The sequence below is a fragment of the Nerophis lumbriciformis genome, linkage group LG23 (assembly GCF_033978685.3).
Source record: "Nerophis lumbriciformis linkage group LG23, RoL_Nlum_v2.1, whole genome shotgun sequence".
NCBI classification, from domain to species: Eukaryota; Metazoa; Chordata; class Actinopteri; order Syngnathiformes; family Syngnathidae; genus Nerophis; species Nerophis lumbriciformis.
This window is the reverse complement of record NC_084570.2, coordinates 2,301,239-2,322,362: the sequence shown is the minus strand read 5'-3', so window position 1 is coordinate 2,322,362 and position 21,124 is coordinate 2,301,239. Positions and strand designations below refer to the sequence as shown.

At 41.0% G+C, this 21,124-nt stretch overlaps 2 protein-coding genes across 2 annotated transcripts in view; both read left to right on the top strand.

Annotated features, from left to right (window-relative positions):
* The first annotated feature begins 386 nt into the window (after positions 1-386).
* ccdc28a (coiled-coil domain containing 28A) lies at positions 387-12,722 on the top strand. The gene is made up of 6 exons (XM_061985439.2): positions 387-516; positions 696-954; positions 1,021-1,202; positions 8,192-8,346; positions 11,927-11,949; positions 12,064-12,722. The coding sequence occupies exons 2-6, from the start codon at positions 776-778 to the stop codon at positions 12,116-12,118; spliced, it is 594 nt and encodes a 197-aa protein (XP_061841423.2). The 5' UTR covers positions 387-516; positions 696-775; the 3' UTR covers positions 12,119-12,722.
* A 5,757-nt stretch (positions 12,723-18,479) lies between these two features.
* ect2l (epithelial cell transforming 2 like) overlaps positions 18,480-21,124 on the top strand; it is a 41,856-nt gene continuing 39,211 nt past the window's right edge. Inside the window, exons 1-2 of the mRNA XM_061985333.2 lie at positions 18,480-18,711; positions 18,777-18,928. Coding sequence (XP_061841317.2) covers positions 18,675-18,711; positions 18,777-18,928 — 189 coding nt within the window. The 5' untranslated portion in view covers positions 18,480-18,674. The remainder of the gene's footprint in view (positions 18,712-18,776; positions 18,929-21,124) is intronic.

Below are 21,124 nucleotides of genomic sequence, written 5' to 3'. Positions count from 1 at the left end.
GTACCCCGCCTTCCGCCCGATTGTAGCTGAGATAGGCTCCAGCGCCCCCCGCGATCCCAAAAGGGAATAAGCGGTAGAAAATGGATGGATGGATGGATGGATGTTCATCCATCCACCCATTTTCTACAGCTTGTCCCTTTTGGGGTCGCGGGGGGGTTGCTGGAGCCTATCTCAGCTACATACGTTACCAAAATGCAGTTAACTGACAGTGTTGAGGGGTCTGCGACCGACTTTCTAGCTCAGCGTCCTATCATGTGCACTTTTACTTTATAAAACCGAATATGAATCCCATATAAATTACCCTAACCCAATCACATTGATATATGTTCAGTTGTGTGGCTTTCCATCAAAATTGTAACATTGTGTGGCGAGTGCACGTAACGTGTTCAAACCACTGATCTACTGTCAAGTGGTTATTGCAACAGAATTGGAACGCGACCTTAAGTCGTGCGTCTGATACGTCATTCCCCAAACAGGAAGTGGACACACCGGGCAGCTAAGCTAACTACACTACAGGTTGGTATTGTTTTGTTTTTCGACTTTATATATTTTTCTACTTGTGTTTCGTAACTTGTAATCGTATTTAAAACATTATTAATCGTGTTATATGCGTACGTTTGTTTAGTTAGTAACGCGACTCTGAAGTTGAGCGAGCAACTAAGCTAACATAAGTTGTATTTCATCGTGCGTTCCAGGATCGGATTCAGACTTTTACCCGGTTTTTCCTGATGTCCTTTTGGCCCCGCTGACCGGAGGTTCACCGTGGCCACTTGTTATGGAGGAGCGAAAGCTAAAGAGGAAGAGCCCCAGGACCCCCGCAGCCGCTGCGACGGCGACATCTCCGACACCAACGAACGAGTCTGGCCGGAAAAACAGCGCTTCCGCCGGGGCGAAACATGGCGGCTACGGCCACGGCGCTGGGCCTCGTTCCAACCAGAGGAGCAAAAACAGAAGGTAGATGAAGCCATGATAACCACTTCAACGTTTGTTTGGGACTTATTTTAAGCGTTCCTTTTACAGGGTAGTTCGAGACAAATCAAAGCATCAGCCGGGTCAGAGTGTCCGCCCCAGCTCGACTCAGAACCAGGCAGCACCCACCATCCAGCACTCCTTCCTGACTGATGTCTCTGACGTGCAGGAGATGGAGAATGGACTCCTCAGCCTCCTTAATGACTTCCACTCAGGGAAACTCCAAGCTTTTGGTAGGTTTGGCTTTTTAACATAATTCGCCCCCCCATCCCAATATGGACAAGCTGTAGAAAATGGATGGATGGATGGAAATGGTAACTGCACTTTTTTCGTTGATTGATTGATTGCAACTTTTATTAGTAGATTGCACAGTACAGTACATATTCCGTACAATTGACCACTAAATGGTAACACCCGAATACGTTTTTCAACTTGTTTAAGTCATGATCCACGTTAATCAATTCATGGTACAAATATATAGTATCAGCATAATACAGTCATCCCACAAGTTAATCATCTGAGTACCGTATTTTTCGGATTATAAATCGCTCCGGAGTATAAATCGCACCGGCCGAAAATGCATAATAAAGAAGGAAAAAAACATTAATAAGTCGCACTAGAGTATAAGGCGCATTTTTCTTGGGGAAATGTATTTGATAAAACGCAAAACCAAGAATAGACATTTGAAAGGCAATTTAAAATAAATAAAGAATAGTGAACAACAGGCTGAATAAGTGTACGTTATATGAGGCATAAATACCGTATTTTCCGCACTATAAGCCGCCCCGGGTTATTAGCCGCACCTTCAATGAATGGCATATTTCAAAACTTTGTCCACCTATAAGCCGCCCCGGACTATAAGCCGCGCCTACGCTGCGCTAAAGGGAATGTCAAAAAAACAGTCAGATAGGTCAGTCAAACTTTAATAATATATTAAAAACCAGCGTTCTAACAACTCTGTCCCAAAATGTACGCAAATGTGCAATCACAAACATAGTAAAATTAAAAATAGTGCAGAGCAATAGCAACATAATGTTGCTCGAACGTTAATGTCACAACACACAAAATAAACATAGCGCTCACCTTCTGAAGTTATTCTTCATTCGTAAATCCTTCGAATTCTTCGTCTTCGGTGTCCGAATTGAAAAGTTGGGCAAATGTGGGATCCAAAATGGCCGGTTCCGTCTCGTCGAAGTCATCGGAGTCAGTGTCACTGTTGTCCAGCAGTTGCTGTGAAATAGTGGTCCGTGTGCGGATGGAGCGATTGCGTCTTTTCATGAACCGGAAACACCAAGAAGCACCACCTTTAAAATCATCCAGGTGAAGTCCGCTTGCTAGCGTTGTTGCCTTCATTCGAATAGTGATGGTGCTGACACTTCTGCTTGCTGCTCTCTGCTCAACAACCCACTGTTTGAGTTTGTCCTCCAACAGTAGCCATCTTGCTTTGTTCCCTCGGAAACTCTGTTTTGTCTTCTTTACCTGGCGCAGTTCATCTTCTTGCTTCCTCCACCTACGCACCATTGATTCATTTATGTTCAATTCTCTTGCTGCTGCTCTATTTCCGTGTTCTTCTGCGTGGCTTATTGCCTTAAGTTTAAATTCTGCGTTATACGCGTGTCGCTTAGTAGGAGCCATTTTGTGGTCTTTACAGATGTAAACACACAAAGGAAATGAAACGAAAATCTGCGCGCTTCTTCTTCTTCCGGGGGCGGGTGGTTGCTTACAGTAGAAGAAGAAGCGCTTCCTGTTCTATGGGGGCGGGTGCTTACCTTGGCGGTTGCTTGCGTAGAAGAAGAAGCGCTTCCTGTTCTACCGGGAAAAAAGATGGCGGCTGTTTACCGTAGTTTGCGAGATCGAAACTTTATGAAAATGAATCTTAATATTTATCCATATATAAAGCGCACCGGGTTAAAAGCCGCACTGTCAGCTTTTGAGTAAATTTGTGGTTTTTAGGTGCGGCTAATGGTGCGGAAAATACGGTAACCAACTGAGAATGTGCCTGGTATGTTAACGTAACATATTATGGTAAGAGTCAGTCAAATAACTATAACATATAGAACATGCTATACGTTTACCAAACAATTTGTCACTCCTAATCACTAGGTGGCGCAGTGGAAGAGTGGCCGTGCGCGACCCGAGGGTCCCTGGTTCAATCCCCACCTAGTACCAACCTCGTCATGTCCGTTGTGTCCTGAGCAAGACACTTCACCCTTGCTCCTGATGGGTGCTGGTTAGCGCCTTGCATGGCAGCTCCCTCCATCAGTGTGTGAATGTGTGTGTGAATGGGTAAATGTGGAAGTAGTGTCAAAGCGCTTTGAGTACCTTGAAGGTAGAAAAGCGCTATACAAGTACAACCCATTTATCATTTATTTAGATCCCATGAAATCTTCTTCCTCGGTGTCGCTTCTAAACAACTAGTTTTCTTCATTTCAGTAAGAGTAGCCTCGGCTTTTCACCAGTTCCTTACAAGTTTCTCGCTTACTCCAAACTTTCTTTCTGCTGCTCGATTGCCGTTTTCTGCTGCATATTTCACTACTTCCAGCTTGTAACCTGCAGTACCGTATTTTCCGCACTATAAGGCGCACCGGATTATTAGCCGCACCTTCTATGAATTACATATTTCATAATTTTGTCCACCAATAAGCCGCCCCGGACTATAAGCCGCGCCTACGCTGCGCTAAAGTGAATGTCAAAAAAACGCTGCGCTAAAGTGAATGTCAAAAAAACAGTCAGATAGTTCAGTCAAACTTTAATAATATATTGAAAACCAGCGTTCTAACAACTCTGTCCCAAAATGTACGCAAATGTGCAATCACAAACATAGTAAAATTCAAAATGGTGTAGAGCAATAAATAGCAACATAATGTTGCTCGAACGTTAATGTCACAACACACAAAATAAACATAGCGCTCACCTTCTGAAGTTATTCTTCATTCGTAAATCCTTCGAATTCTTCGTCTTCGGTGTCCGAATTGAAAAGTTGCGCAAGCGTGGGATCCAAAAATGGCCGGCTCCGCCTCGTCGAAGTCATCGGATTCAGTGTCGCTGTTGTTGTGCAGCAGTTCTGTGAATCCTGCCTTCCGGAAAGCTCGGACCACAGTTGTGACCGAAACTATCTGCCCAGGCATTTACGATCCACTGGCAGATGTTGGCGTATGTCGACCGGCGCTATCTGCCCGTCTTAGTGAAGGTGTGTTCGCCTTCGGAGCTGTGTGAAAAAAGCCACCCGGCCTCTTCGCGTAAACTTCCCTTAACCACTCGCTCATCTTTTCTTCATCCATCCATCCCTTCGAGTTAGCTTTTATGATGACGCCGGCTGGAAAGGTCTCTTTTGGCAAGGTCTTCCTTTTGAATATCACCATGGGTGGAAGTTAGCATGGCAAGCTAGAACCACAGTGAAGGATGACTTCTCATTCCCTGTGGTGCGAATATTCACCGTACGTGCTCCCGTTCCACAGTGCGGTTCAGTTGCTGTGAAATACGGTAGTAATCCGTGTGCGGATGGAGAGATTGCGTCTTTTTATGAACCGGATCCTTGTCGCGTAGTAGGAGCCATTTTGTGGTCTTTACAGATGTAAACAGGAAATGAAACGTACGGTGATATCCGCGCGTTTTTTCTTCTTCTTCCGGGGGCGGGTGAAGCGCTTCCTGTTCTATGGGGGCGGGTGCTTTCCTTGGCGGTTGCTTGCGTAGAAGAAGAAGCGCTTCCTGTTCTACCGGGAAAAAAGATGGCGGCTGTTTACCGAAGTTGCGAGACCGAAACTTTATGAAAATGAATCGTAATAAAGCGCACCGGGTTATAAGGCGCACTGTCAGCTTTTGAGAAAAATTGTGGTTTTTAGGTGCGCCTTATAGTGCGGAAAATACGGTATATGATTTCCTTTTCGGTGCCTTTTTTGTTCAGCCCTTCTCAGTTTTCATAAGTTACCGCCAATGTTGAAATTATCCATTTTCATAGGTACGGAAGTAGTAGCAGGTAGCATCTTTTTTTTCACAATGCGCTTCTGCCATGACCCGCCCCCGCCAAGTTTTTATTGGTTGACGTGTGTGTGTGTGTGTGTGTGTGTGTGTGACGATTGCTGATATACGCCTAGTCTCTTACGTGAATGAAATAAATAATATTATTTGATATTTTACGGTGATGTGTTAATAATTTCACACACAAATCGCTCCAGAGTATAAATCGCACCCCTGGCCAAACTATGAAAAAAACTGTGATTTATAATCCGAAAAATACGGTATATACATGACATTATTTACAATCCGGGGGGTGGGATGTGGACGGGGTTGGGGGGGTAGGTTAGGTTGGGTTTCTATCAGCATATTTCAGTCATCAACAATTTTATCATCTGAGAAATAGACATTGTAACAGTGTATGTCTCATTTGGTAGGATATGTACTGCGAGCGGTGAACATAGTGAGCTACGAAAGCATAAGAACAAGTATATACATTTGATTATTTACAATCCGGGGATGTGGTGGGGGAGGGGGTTAGGCTAGGGTTGTAGCTGCCTGTAGGTGTTCTTTTAGTGCGGTTTTTCATTCTGCCTCTAAATTACTATAAAAATGCATCCAAAAACCACCAACAATGCCTAATTTACGCTAGGTCAACCTGTATAATAGCCAAACTGTAGCAACATTGTTATTGTAAGAGCAAACATTGAGAATCTGTTTATTTAGTGTACTAACACATCGCCTTGCGTTTCGCTTCTGCATCAGCACCTGAATCGCTTTTGAGTTTGTAATGCACAACACAATGCGATAGGACACCAATCTTTCTGACTGAAAAACATGAACAATCACATTAAGTACCGGTAATCTTTAAAGTCCACATTTCATGTTTTGTTTGTACACAGCTAGCGCGACAACGTGTGAACTGTAGTTGTCATGATCAATGTTATAGTGACTTAATTGGTGCTGGCCAGGAACAGTTCAATCAATCAATCAATCAATCAATGTTTATTTATATAGCCCTAAATCACAAGTGTCTCAAAGGGCTGCACAAGCCACAACGACATCCTCGGTACAAAGCCCACATAAGGGCAAGGAAAAACTCACCCCAGTGGGACGTCGATGTGAATGACTATGAGAAACCTTGGAGAGGACCGCATATGTGGGTAACCCCCCCCCCTCTAGGGGAGACCGAAAGCAATGGATGTCGAGTGGGTCTGACATAATATTGTGAGAGTCCAGTCCATAGTGGATCCAACATAATAGTAAGAGTCCAGTCCATAGTGGGGCCAGCAGGACACCATCCCGAGCGGAGACGGGTCAGCAGCGCAGAGATGTTCCCAGCCGATGCACAGGCGAGCGGTCCACCCCGGGTCCCAACTCTGGTCAGCCAGCACTTCATCCATGGCCACGGGACCTGTGCCCCCCCCCCCTCCACAAGGAATAGGGGAGCAGAGGAGAAAAGAAAAGAAACGGCAGATCAACTGGTCTAACAGGGGGGCTATTTAAAGGCTAGAGTATACAAATGAGTTTTAAGATGGGACTTAAATGCTTCTACTGAGGTAGCATCTCTAATTGTTACCGGGAGGGCATTCCATAGTACTGGAGCCCGAATAGAAAACGCTCTATAGCCCGCAGACTTTTTTTGGGCCCTGGGAATCACTAATAAGCCGGAGTTCTTTGAACGCAAATTTCTTGCCAGGACATATGGTACAATGCAATCGACAAGATAGGACGGAGCTAGACCGTGTAGTATTTTATACGTAAGTAGTAAAACCTTAAAGTCACATCTTAAGTGCACAGGAAGCCAGTGCAGGTGAGCCAGTATAGGCGTAATATGATCAAACTTTCTTGTTCTTGTCAAAAGTCTAGCAGCCGCATTTTGTACCAATTGTAGTCTTTTAATGCTAGACATAGGGAGACCCGAAAATAATACGTTACAGTAATCGAGACGAGACGTAACGAACGCATGAATAATGATCTCAGCGTCGCTAGTGGATAAAATAGAACGAATTTTAGCGATATTACGGAGATGAAAGAAGGCCGTTTTAGTAACACTCTTAATGTGTGATTCAAACGAGAGAGTTGGGTGGAAGATAATACCCAGATTCTTTACTGATTCGCCTTGTGTAATTGTTTGGTTGTCAAATGTTAAGGTGGTATTATTAAATAAATGTCGGTGTTTAGCAGGACCGATAATCAGCATTTCCGTTTTCTTGGCGTTGAGTTGCAAGAAGTTAGCGGACATCCAGTTGATTTTGAGTAGGTGGACAAAGGTTTCTACCCCTGCGCGGTTTGTTACCGCAAACAGTTCGTCTTTCGTTGTGTGCTCTTCTCCAGAACACCGGTCTTGACTATCTCAGCTTCCATCTGCACCCAACGTTTCACCCTCTCTTTGTGCCTGCTCAGCTTCTATAATCAGTAGTTCATCCTCCGCATATTCAGCTTCAAAAAGATAAGGTTGTGAATTCTAACTTGTCCAATAATGTCATCTTTGTCGTCCATTATGACGTTTGCCATGATTAAAACACACAGACGTTTGTTGCCGGTAGTAGGAAGTGCGTTGCTATGGGCACTGAAATAAATGCACCCAGAAAATAAGTTCCGGTAATGCCAAAAGATGACCAAAAATACAGTAAATATTAGAGGTATGAATTCTTGGGCACCTTACGATTTGATTACGATTCAGGAGCTACGGTTTGATTAAAAATCGATTATTGATGCGTTTTAACTCTATGTATATTCATGCTGTTTTACATTTATTTTTGTTTCATTAAATAAGAATTCATCCCTTGCAACGGTTACAAATAGTGCATTTGTAATAACTAACAGTTGAATTCATTTCCATTGCATTGATTAAATTAATGGAAATGTATGCAAAACTAGAACATACAGTAAGTGCCCTAAAATAAAGGAACTGGTCGGATCTCTCTGGGAGGTGGCTCGCTGCGTTCAGACAAATTTTAGAACTGTCTGCACTACCTTATTTACAGTGAATAAATAATAAATTATTGACATTTACTCAGCGATTACTACTACGTTCTATGTATACTTACAGAGTGTATATACAATGCTGATAGAGGGTTTATATCTATATGGGACTCCCATTAGCCACGCCTTGCAAGCGTTTTTTAAAAAATCTTTAGAATGCTAAAAGAAAAGAAAAGACGTGTGTTCTTGTCTCTCATAATGATTGTGAATAATTGGTAAAATTCCCCCCTAAAAAGTGCAGTTCCCCTTTAAAATTTTGCTTTCACCCTGTCTGTCCCAGGTAACGAGTGCTCTATTGGGCAGATGGAGCACGTGCGAGAGATGCAGGAGAAGCTCGCCCGCTTGCACTTTGACCTGTATGGTGAGGCAGATGAGATGCCAGAAGACCAGAGGAAAACAGCCCGAGACACCAATATGGACAAGTTGCTTCTGAATGTAAGTACTTAAATGTTTGCCAGTTAAATAGTACTACTCATCTTATTTGCACACACTTGCAAAACTTAGTTTTTGTGTATAGACAGGTGAAACTGAACTCATCTTTTTAAAGCTTATCAACAACAGAACATGAAGTTATTTACTTCCGAGTGGTTGTTCCATTTCGTGCGGCTGTCTTATACCATGCATAGGCAATTTAGAAAAAACATTCAGTGTACACCGCCTTCCGCCCGATTGTAGCTGAGATAGGCTCCAGCGGCCCCCGCGACCCCGAAGGGAATAAGCGGTAGAAAATGGATGGATGGATGGATTCACGTTTCCTGGGTTTCATGTAAGTGTGTGCTAATTTTCAAGATAACGTAAACGTCATTGTACGTCTAATATATATATCTATATTGATCAACCAAGGCGTTATAACACCCAACTAAGTCAGCTGTGGTAAGTGCATATGAAGTCTGTTAAGAAACCAGTCGTGTATAAACATAAACAACTCCAAAATCACATGTACATAAGTATTGGGCAAGACAAGGCAAGGCAACTGTATTTATATAGCACTTTTACAACAATTTTTAAATTGGACCAAAGTGCTTTGCAGGTTAAAAAGCATAGAGCAAAAAACAAAACAAAGAACATACACAATGCATAAGCTAAACAAGATAGTGCAAAAGAAATATGGTGAAAGGGTTCGGATAAAAAGTAAAATTGCAAGATAAAAATAAAATAATAAAAGTGCAACAAATTGAAAAAAAAATGAAGGGGGAGGGTGGGGTAACTAGAAATGTTGGCATAGTGGGCGGGCTCAGCTCAAATTTTGCGATTTCCGACTCTTTGCTCAATACTTTGTTGATGCACCTTTGGCAACAATAACAGCCTCAGGTTCATCAACATTTCTCTTTTTTCTGCCAAGATCAGGCATGTGATTTTTCCGTCTAAAGTCGGAATTCCGTCTTTTTTAATCTCGGGGGGAAAAAAATAATTATCTCCCGTTTTTCCGTTTTTTTTTCTGACCCTAAATCAAGATTCGAGACGTAGTTTATATTACGCCGTAGTTGATTGGTCGATATGTTCCTTGTGACCAATCAGGACATCTGTTATGAATGATGACGTTAATAACGTCATCATTCATAATGGTTATTACCGCCATTTTCCATATGTAAACGATGTCGGTTCTCGAGAGAAAGGACGCTTAACGAGTAAAATAAATTGATAAACATGTCAAAAATAAGTTTCGATGGGACTGGATGGAAAGGGAAATCACTGATACTGTTGGGAAGAAGGAAGTTACGACTTTGTTCGGTGATTTTATTCGGAAAATTGATCGTCCCGGAAAGGTTTTGTGCACGTGGTGTCATGATAATATTGACTATGGATCACGAGGTTTCAAGGCTTTGGAAGTACATGCGAAACGCCAAAAACATATGAAACAACTTGAAGCAAGGTATGTTCTATTAATTATGTTTTCATGTCTTTAAACACTAAAATATTTTCTTCAAATGGTGCTGTCTTTGTTAATTTTAGCAAATTGGTGGAAAACCTGGACCTGGCTGGGGGCCTTCGTCCCCCAGACCCCCGGAAATTTTTTCAGTCTTTTTCATTGTGGTCAAATCACATGCCTGCAAGATGAGGTGCTGAGTGTACATAAATGAGAATTAAAATGAACTTTTTTTTTTATTTTAGCAAATGGCTGCAACGAAACAGAGTGAAAAACTTAAAGTGGTCTGAATACTCTGCGTACCCACCGTATATACCGTATTTTCCGCACTATAAGGCGCACCGGATTATAAGGCACACCTTCAATGAATGGCCTATTTTAAAACTGTTCATATATAAGGCGCACCGCATTATAAGGCGCATAGAATAGACGCTACAGTAGAGGCTGGGGTTACATTATGCATCCCGTAGTTGCGAGACCTGTTGTGGCCATACTTGCCAACCTTGAGACCTCCGATTTCGGGAGGTGGGGGGTGGGTGGTGGGGGGTGGGGCGGGGGGCGTGGTTGTGGGCGTGGTTAAGATATATATATATATATATATATATATATATATATATATATATATATATATATATATATATATATATATATATATAAGAAATACTTGACTTTCAGTGAATTCTAGCTATATATATTTATTTTATTATATATATATATATACATATGTATATACATATAAATAAATAAAAGAAATACTTGAATTTCAGTGATCATTTATTTACACATATACACACACATAACACTCATCTACTCATTGTTGAGTTAAGGGTTGAATTGTCCATCCTGGTTCTATTCTCTGTCACTATTTCAGAACACACACATTACCGGTATACAAATATACATTTTAAAATCAATAAGAAAACGGGAGCTCTAATTTGGGAGTCTGAATTAGGATCAGAAGTTCCTATATAAACATTGCGCACTCACGTCGCCTTTTTGTATTGATTACTGCAGCTGTGCACTGGATTCATTCACAAATACAAACTACAACTCACAAACACTTTAGATTTAGGCTCAACCATCAGAATGTGTACTTAAACTTATAAAGATCACATGGATATTATTCAGTGAGTTGATTCACCAAAACTAACCTGTTATACAGGAGGAAAAAGCACACAGGACGTTTCAATTGTTCACAGACTGGTCGCGCTCATCAGAATGACAAGACACTTCCGGTCTGCAGGTGATAGCATTCAATTGGGAAGAAACACCCTACTGCCCCCTACTGACCAATGTGAATACTGATAAATGTGTAATGACAGCTCCAAAAATTAATTCAAACAATAAAATAAATAAATCAACACAAAAATGTGACACATTATGGGTGGGTCACATATGCATGTACAGTAGATGGCAGTATTGTCCTGTTTAAAAGTGTCACAACATTGCTCTTTACGGCAGACGAACTGCTTTACGGTAGACGAAAACTTGACTGCTGTTGTTGTGTGTTGTTACCGCGCTGGGAGGACGTTAATGAAACTGCCTAACAATAAACCCACATAAGAAACCAAGAACTCGCCCTCGATCATTAGCTGTTTATATTGTGAGAAAGCGGACGTGTGAACAGGCTGTCAACACGTCACTCAGGTCCGCATGGAGCTGGAGGGGGCGTGGCCTCCAGCTCCGCCTGATTTTCGGGAGATTTTCGGGAGAAAATTTGTCCCGGGAGGTTTTCGGGAGAGGCGCTGAATTTCGGGAGTCTCCCGGAAAATCCGGGAGGGTTGGCAAGTATGGTTGTGGCTCAATATTGGTCCATATATAAGACACACCGGATTATAAGGCGCACTGTCAGCTTTTGAGAAAATTGGAGGTTTTCAGGTGCGCCTTATAGTGCGGAAAATACGGTACTATATAGTCAGTCATGCACACTAAAGTCATGCTATTACAGTCTTCTCTCTGGAAAACAAACTCCAGCTTCAAAATGATGACTAGTCAGTGTTCAGTGTGTGGTTTTAATTCAATATACAGTATTTTTCTTTTATACATCGATACATTACCATAGCATTAGATTGCCCCCAGTCCGTCACAGGTTTGACAGCTGCAAGAAAACGAGGTTTCATGCTTAAAGTTATTTTTCTTTATTTTCAGCTGGAGGAGCTCAGTTCATCCATGTATCCTTTTTTTTTTTTTTTTGCACCTACATGATCTCATCTGAGATATAATTGCATTTGTCGAGTTAAAAGAAAAGATGTGTTGTTGTTTTTTACTTAAATTCGCTTTCCCAGCCAGAAACTGAATTTGACAGACAGCCAGGAGACGCCGAAGACTGCCACCGTGTGACTGCCTCTCCGCCGTCGCTGCTCCTTGCCGGCCAGCAGGCCAATGGAAATTCCAATGCACATAACACGGATGATACCAATCTTATCTTACTAAACATCTGGATGCAAGTAGTTTAGGGAACTAATCTTTACCATCATCTCTGATCAACGGCATCACGTCTTGTAGAGGAAGCTCTAAGCAACCAAAGTGATTAGAATTACTCCACAACAGATGCAAAGCACTCTGTTGCACTTTATAGTGTTTGTCGTTCCGACTTCTAGGCCAATCAGTGTGTAACTTAACCCATTTGTCAACGTGCTTTTTAACCGTGCACCCGCCAAAAAAAAAAAGAGATGTGAGTTACCACTTTTCAGCATGAATGTATGAGCGTCATGTCCACAAAACATGCATTTAGTTCCTGGTTGACCTCACAACCATGCCTTGATTTCCCACGTGGTCATTTTAGCTGCATTGTTTTGAACTAAATCCGTTTTTGCACTTTGGGCTGCAATGATTGTCAGTCTCAGCCACTGTTTGGGCGGGGTTATTTTTTTACAGGTATAACATGTATGCTGATTTTATTTTTATTGATTTACCAATAAAATGTGAATTAATTGATCCTGAACTGTTACCTCAGAAACATCATTCAGCTTGTTAACAATTAACTGTTGAAGAATCAGCACTTCCATTATGGAAGTACTATACATCAGTGGTCCCCAATCCGTGACGCACTTGCTACCGGGCCCGCACAGAGACGTTAAATAATTTATAACCGACCGCATTTGCTCCTACTTGACTTTCGCCCGTCCCACCAGACACACCAATAAGCTTGTTCATATATGTGTTATAAAACTCCTAATAGGAAATCGCCATTTGCTATATTTGTTACATATTTGTTACATGGGACAATGCACATGTATAAACATATAAAATGTAAAGGTGCCAAATCGTAGACCAAAAGCTAGGTTCCATCTGCAGTCCACGGCAGGTTGATGACCTAAGATCAGGGTAGATCAGGAACAAAGTGACCATAATACAAGGTCAGGGTCAAGGTTCAACTTTATTGTCCCCACGGGGAAATTTGTCTTGGGCACAGTGCATCATTGCTTTCTTAACATACCCAAAAACAACAGAACAAAAACACAAGCACAGACACAACCACAACCATACAACTAACATTTAAACATCAGAACATGGAGCTTGATAGACATAGGTGGCACTTTGATGTAGGCATACAATCTACAGTATGGAGATAAAGATAAAGTACCAATGTGCATTGCACTAGAGCTCATGGATAAAGTGCTGTGTGCTAAAGTGCTTAGTTCTAAAGTGCTATGTGCTAAAGTGCTATGTGCTAAAAAAGTGCTAACCTATGTATTAAAATTCTATTGCACATTGTTGGTCAGCTTAATGGAGACTGGAACAAATGATAATTTAAGGCGGTTAGATTTGCATAGTGGGACCCGGAGTCTTCTCCCTGATGGCAGGGTTCCATATTCAGTAAAGAGTGGGTGTTGTGAGTTGGAAATAATTTTCCTAGCTTTTTTCCTAACTGCCTGCTCACAGATGCTCTGTATAGGCTCATATTCTTTCCTCCCTACGATTTTCATTGCCGTTTTATGCATGCCGGCCAGTTTGCTTTTTAGCTTAACGGTTAGGTTGCCAAACCATGAGGTGATCCCGTATCTAATGATGCTCTCTACAATGGCACGGTAGAAAATCATCATGATGTGGCTGCTTACGCCGTACAATCTTAATCTTCGCCAAAAATATAGCCTCTGTTGCAGTCTACTGCACAGTTTGTCAATATGTGTCTTCCAGCAGAGAAGATTATCAATATGAACCCCTAAATATTTATATGAGGATACCTGGGTGATTTCCTGATTTTTGATGACCACTGGCTCATGGTCAGTCACTTTCCTCGGATCCAAAACCATTTCCTGTGTCTTGGTCACATTTAAAATAAGATGGTTAGTGTCACACCACCTAATAAATAGGTCTATCTCGTCTTGGTACACAGAGGGGTCCGTATCCTTGTGTAGAAGGCTTAGGTAAAGTGTAGAGATGTCCGATAATGGCTTTTTTGCCGATATCCCGATATTGTCCAACTCTTAATTACCGATTCCGATATCAACCGATACCGATATATACAGTCGTGGAATTAACACATTATTATGCCTAATTTTGTTGTGATGCCCCGCTGGACGCATTAAACAATGTAACAAGGTTTTCCAAAATAAATCAACTAAAGTTATGGAGAAAAAAATGCCAATATGGCACTGCCATATTTATTATTGAAGTCACAAAGTGCATTATTTTTTTTTAACATGCCTCAAAACAGCAGCTTGGAATTTGGGAGGAGGTTGAGGTGGGCGAGTTGGGGGGAGGGGGGGTGTTAATTGTAGCGTCCCGGAAGAGTTAGTGCTGCAAGGGGTACTGGGTATTTGTTCTGTTGTGTTTATGTTGTGTTACGGTGCGGATGTTCTCCCGAAATGTGTTTGTCATTCTTGTTTGGTGTCGGTTCACAGTGTGCCGCATATTTGAAACAGTGTTAAAGTTGTTTGTACGGCCACCCTCTCAGTGTGACCTGTATGGCTGTTGACCAAGTATGACTCGCATTCACTTGTGTGTGTAAAAAGCTGTAGATATTATGTGATTGGGCCGGCACGTAAAGGCAGTGCCTTTAAGGTTTATTGCGCTTTTTACTTTTTGAAACCGATACCGATAATTTCCGATATTCGATATCTCTAGTAAAGTGAATAAGGCAGATGAAGAAGTGCTAAATTGTTGCATACAATAATTGTGCTGAAGGGAAAAAAATACACATCCTTTGGCCTAGTAAGTTAAAGTGCTGGTATTATTGCACATCGTCCTATTACATAAGTAGTTAGCAATAACGGATGTATTTACGCATGGAAATAACTTTTAGAATAGAAATAGTAATCCACAGAAATCTATTGGAACTAACGTTGTCAAGACTTGGACTTTGGCTTGGTTTGTTCTCCCGTGGTGCAAATGAACTGGACTGGTCATGGCGTGAAGGTAAACACATGATTTATTTAAACTATCAAAAAAGGAATAAACGAAAAGCGCGCACAGGGGCGGAGGTACAAAACTAGACTTTAAACACAAAACTTGCACATTGGCAGAAACTATGAACAATTAAACAAAACACTAACTGTGGCTTAACAAACAAAAACTTACTTGGCATGGAACCGGCATGAAAAAAAGAGTAGCAAGGGTCATCAGGGTGTGGAGAGTGTGCAGGAGCATAAATGCGGGGATGTCGTCAGGACGAACAACAGAAAATGAATGAACTTAAATACTATGGACATGATTAGTGAATGCAGGTGCGTGACTCAAAACGTGAAACAGGTGCGTGACGTGACAGGTGAAAACTAATGGTTGCTATGGTGACAAGAGTGCACAATGAGTCCAAACGTGGAACAGGTGCGTGACGTGACAGGTGAAACTAATGGTTGCTATGGTGACAAAACAAAACAAAAGTGCACAAAAAGTCCAAAATTTAAACCGAACGTTACTAAAACAAAACATGATCACACAGACATGACAAACGTCAAGTATTTCTAGCTTTCTTATACTGTATATCCATGCTCTTGTCCTTAAATGTGATGTATCACCTATAACGGTGGGGCGGTATAGCTCGGTTGGTAGAGCGGCCGTGCCAGCAACTTGAGGGTCGCAGGTTCGATCCCCGCTTCCGCCATCCTAGTCACTGCTGTTGTGTCCTTGGGCAAGACACTTTACCCACCTGCTCCCAGTGCCACCCACACTTGTTTAAATGTAACTTAGATATTGGGTTTCACTATGTAAAGCGCTTTGAGTCACTAGAGAAAGGCGCTATATAAATATAATTCACTTCACTTCACCCATCAGATACTAAAGCCAAAAATAAAGCCCACTACTGGCAAAAATTAGCAAAAAACAAAAGTCTATGGAGAGGTTTTTTGCAAAGGGAAAAGTCCAGGGGCCCCCACTAATTGAATGTTATGGTGAGTTTTTTCATGTATATTTATATTTGCTATATCTATCTGCCACACGTGGGAATAATGCCTACATTAACCCTGTAACACCCCTTCTTGTAAAATTACAACGTTACTTTTAACCATCCTAAAAAGCAATCTGTTATATATATATATATATATATATATATATATATATATATATATATATATTTTTTTTTTTTTTTTTTTTTTTTTTTTTTTTTTTACCTCATTTACATAGTCATTGGGTCCTATTGTTCAGTCTCACGAGGCTATTGGATCGTAAATTTGTTTATAAATCACGCCTTCTGGCCATGAACTCACACAACCTCTCAAGGTTTCCTTCAAACAACATCTATTTGTTTCATTGGACTGGATTCATCGGATTCAAGTAAGTAAAATGTATTTTATATTTGTTTTGGCTGCTATTACAATGTCTAGAGCATGTACATATGTAGTTATTGTGGAACAGATGTATCAAATTTCATTTAGAGCTTGTTATATAATTGTTGCAATTATACAAACCCCGTTTCCATATGAGTTGGGATATTGTGTTAGATGTAAATATAAACGGAATACAATGATATTTGCAAATCATTTTCAACCCATATTCAGTTGAATATGCTACAAAGACAACATATTTGATGTTCAAACTGATAAACATTTATTTTTTTTGCAAATAATCATTAACTTTAGAATTTGATGCCAGCAACACGTGACAAAGAAGTTGGGAAAGGTGGCAATAAATACTGATAAAGTTGAGGAATGCTCATCAAACACTTATTTGGAACATCCCACAGGTGAACAGGCAAATTGGGAACAGGTGGGTGCTATGATTGGGTATAAAAGTCGATTCCATGAAATGCTCAGTCATTCACAAACAAGGATGGGGCGAGGGTCACCACTTTGTCAACAAATGCGTGAGCAAATTGTTGAACAGTTTTAAGAAAAACCCTTCTCGACCAGCTATTGCAAGGAATTTAGGGATTTCACCATCTACGGTCCGTAATATCATCAAAGGCTTCAGAGAATCTGGAGAAATCACTGCACGTAAGCAGCTAAGCCCGTGACCTTCGATCCCTCAGGCTGTACTGCATCAACAAGCGACATCAGTGTGTAAAGGATATCACCACATGGGCTCAGGAACACTTCAGAAACCCACTGTCAGTAACTACAGTTGGTCGCTACATCTGTAAGTGCAAGTTAAAACTCTTCTATGCAAGGCGAAAACCGTTTTATCAACAACACCCAGAAACGCCGTCGGCTTCGCTGGGCCTGAGCTCATCTAAGATGGACTGATACAAAGTGGAAAAGTGTTCTGTGGTCTGACGAGTCCACATTTCAAATTGTTTTTGGAAACTGTGGATGTCGTGTCATCCGGACCAAAGAGGAAAAGAACCATCCGGATTGTTATAGGCGCAAAATTGAAAAGCCAGTATCTGTGATGGTATGGGGGTGTATTAGTGCCCAAGACATGGGTAACGTACACATCTGTGAAGGCACCATTAATGCTGAAAAGTACATACAGGTTTTGGAGCAACATATGTTGCCATCCAAGCAACGTTACCATGGACGCCCCTGCTTATTTCAGCAAGACAATGCCAAGCCACGTGTTGCATCAACGTGGCTTCATAGTAAAAGAGTGCGGGTACTAGACTGGCCTGCCTGTAGTCCAGACCTGTCTCCCATTGAAAATGTGTGGCGCATTATGAAGCCTCAAATAGCACAACGGAGACCCCCGGACTGTTGAACAACTTAAGCTGTACATCAAGCAAGAATGGGAAAAAATGTGTCTCCTCAGTTCCCAAACGTTTACTGAGTGTTGTTAAAAGGAAAGGCCATGTAACACAGTGGTGAACATGCCCTTTCCCAACTACTTTGGCATGTGTTGCAGCCATGAAATTCTAAGTTAATTATTATTTGCAAAAAAAAAAAAAAGAGTTTGAACATCACATATCTTGTCTTTGTAGTGCATTCAACTGAATATGGGTTGAAAGGGATTTGCAAATCATTGTATTCTGTTTATATTTACATCTAACACAATTTCCCAACTCATATGGAAACGGGGTTTGTACAACACTGGGTGAATGTGGTAGTCAAAATAGCTGGCTTGTTGCAGTGGGCTCAAACAGGTTGTATTCCCTCCACTACATCACTGCTTGAAGTATTTTCTCTACACATGGATAGTTTACATTCTACCCTTGTGTTGCGTTCAAATGCTTCCTACAACAACATCTAAAAGGTGAAACATTTTTTTTTATTTTTATTTTTTTAGGTTTTTCTGTATTTGGGTCTTACATGGTTAAACCGGTCCCTGGTGCAAAAAAGGTTGGGGGGCCCTGCTATACAGAATATTGTGTTATTTATTAGACGTTATCCAAGTGCCATCTTGTGGTATAGCCCGAAACTACACTACTCAATTGTAATCAAAACCTTTAAATTTAAAATGAAAATACAGGTTTATTTAAAAAAAAAAAATGGCCCGATTAGTCGACGGACTTTTTCTAAAAAAAATAATAAAAAATTGCAGGACATTGCTGGAGCCGCTGAATCATCTGTGAAGGAATGTGTTGATGTGTAACCATGGTTACCTGGGCATCCTCACCATTTGTAAGTGCGTAGATTGGAGATCGACCTGTTGGTTTCATCTGAATCCCACTCCGCTTCTTCACAAGGGACATCCGTTATGGAAGACAATTTAAACGCGAAGCGACACTCGGTGACGCCGTGGAAGCCTGGCGTGACCGACCATGACGCGCACCGCCGGGCCTCGGACGCGCGCTTCAGCTGCTGGACTCCACTGAACAACCAAACCAGCAACATGCAGGTCAGACAGTCTCTAAATGACATTTTTCCAGCTATGATATGTCATCATACTGAACAAGAAGAAGTAGGAGAAACTGAAAGGTAATATGTTAGTTTTTGCTGCAGAGTAGACCAGCGTTATATTGCATTTTGAGGAAAAAACGCACGGTATGACTGCTCATATCCTGGAGAAACAATCGCTAAATAACTTAAATGCTTACATGAACAGAGGACACATTCATATTTTAGCCCATAACAATTTTTTTTTTTTTGCTTCAATCATTTAACACTCTAAAATAGTGATTATCTGTGGTGCGCGGGCTCCATCTAGTGCAGGGTTTGGCAACCCAAAATGTTGAAAGAGACAATTAAAAAAAAAGAAGTCCTGAGCCGCAAAAAATTAAAAGCCTTAAATAATTGTTATAATGAAGGCAACACATGATGTAAATGTCTATATTATCTATATTAGCCTACTATCACCTAGGCTATTTACCATGAATTTATTTACGTGGACCCCGACTCAAACAAGTTGAAAAACTTATTGGGGTGTTACCAGGCCCGGCCCTAACCAATCTGGCGCCCTAGGCAAGATTTTAGGTGGCGCCCCCCCCCCCACATCGGCAGTGAAGTGTATATACTCGCATGAAACCGAATAGCTTTGTCTTTGACCTTTTTTTTTTTTACTTACAACTAACCCTAATATATAAAGGGGTGGAAAAAAGTGACTATTACCTGCAGGTCAAACATTAGCTAACCAGAAGGCAATAACAATGTAAACAAAAAACACCTGCTTAAAAGATCTAATACAAATGTCCCTGAGGAATGTAAGGTGGGAGTACTGTAATTACCTAACGTTACATTATTATTTTCCATAACAATTTAGCCCCCTCCACAATATTAACCCGACGTTAAAACAGTACTAGCTATTTATTGATTAGCAATTGCCGAATCATGTAACATTAGCTTAATGCTAAAAAGCCAGGTTACTATCACATTCTGTAACAGACAAATAATTTCATGTAGGCTAACGTTACCTACCTGCTACCTCTGTCTTTTCTCGTTTCTCCTCTTCTTTTCTCTTTTTTCTTCCCTGGGCACCTGACAGTTTTGGCCGTTTTGACATCTTGTGTTGATTTTTTGATGTGGTGACGTCCAAAAAGAGTCATGATACGGGAAGGGAGGGGGCGCACCGTGCGGGGGGGAGGGGGGCGTAATGTTGTAACAAATAATATTTCTATTAAATAGGCTTTACTTTGCATTTTAATTAACGTGGGATTATTTTTTGTATTTAGAAATAATGGTACCAACTTTTTTTTTTTTTTTTTTTTTTTCTCCAACATTTGTGGCACTGGCGTGGCGCCCCCTGATGGACGGCGCCCTTAGCATTTGCCTATACGGCCTATGCCACGGGCCGGCCCTGGGTGTTACTATTTAGTGGTCAATTGTACAGAATATGTACTGTACTGTGCAATCTACTGATAAAAGTTTCAATCAATCAATCAATCAATCAAAGACTGATACAAATGTCCGTTGACAGAAATGTTGTATTTTACATTTGTATCCTACACATTTTTGCAACATTATAGACATCATTAGTAAAATGGAGGCTTCTAACCAGTGTTGGGTTAGTTACTGAAAACCAGTATCTAGTTACAGTTAATAGTTACTTTATTTCAAAAGTAACTCAGTTACGTACATCAAAAAGTAATGCGTTACTGTGAAAAGTAAGTTTTTTTCTTCTTTTTTTAAAAAAAAGCTCCCATTAATGCCCTTTTAGCCTTCATTTCAGTACTGTTATTGCACTGGAGAATAATACAATGTGTTGATCAACTTGACATGCATTTGCATCACTGAACTCTGCTAAGCCATGTGGTCTACATACAACACACAAAGACAAAGATATGTTTCAAAGGGCCAATTTATTTCAGGCCGGAACAAATTGACAAAACCATTTTAAATAGCTGCAACATAACATACATAAGTAACAAACAGCATAATAACAACATAGCTGTAAACCTGGCTTCACCTAAGGAAGGCACAGGTGACATACACAAAGCCTAACCAGGCAGATTTGAATTGTTGTTTTGGGCAGTAGACGGGATCTTTGATCCTAGACACAACTTACATTTTACTTAAATGTTATTTTCTTTGTGCTCGACAAAAGAAAAGAAGTGAGAATATCTCCATGTTAAGACACTCGACTGCAGCTCTGTTGTTA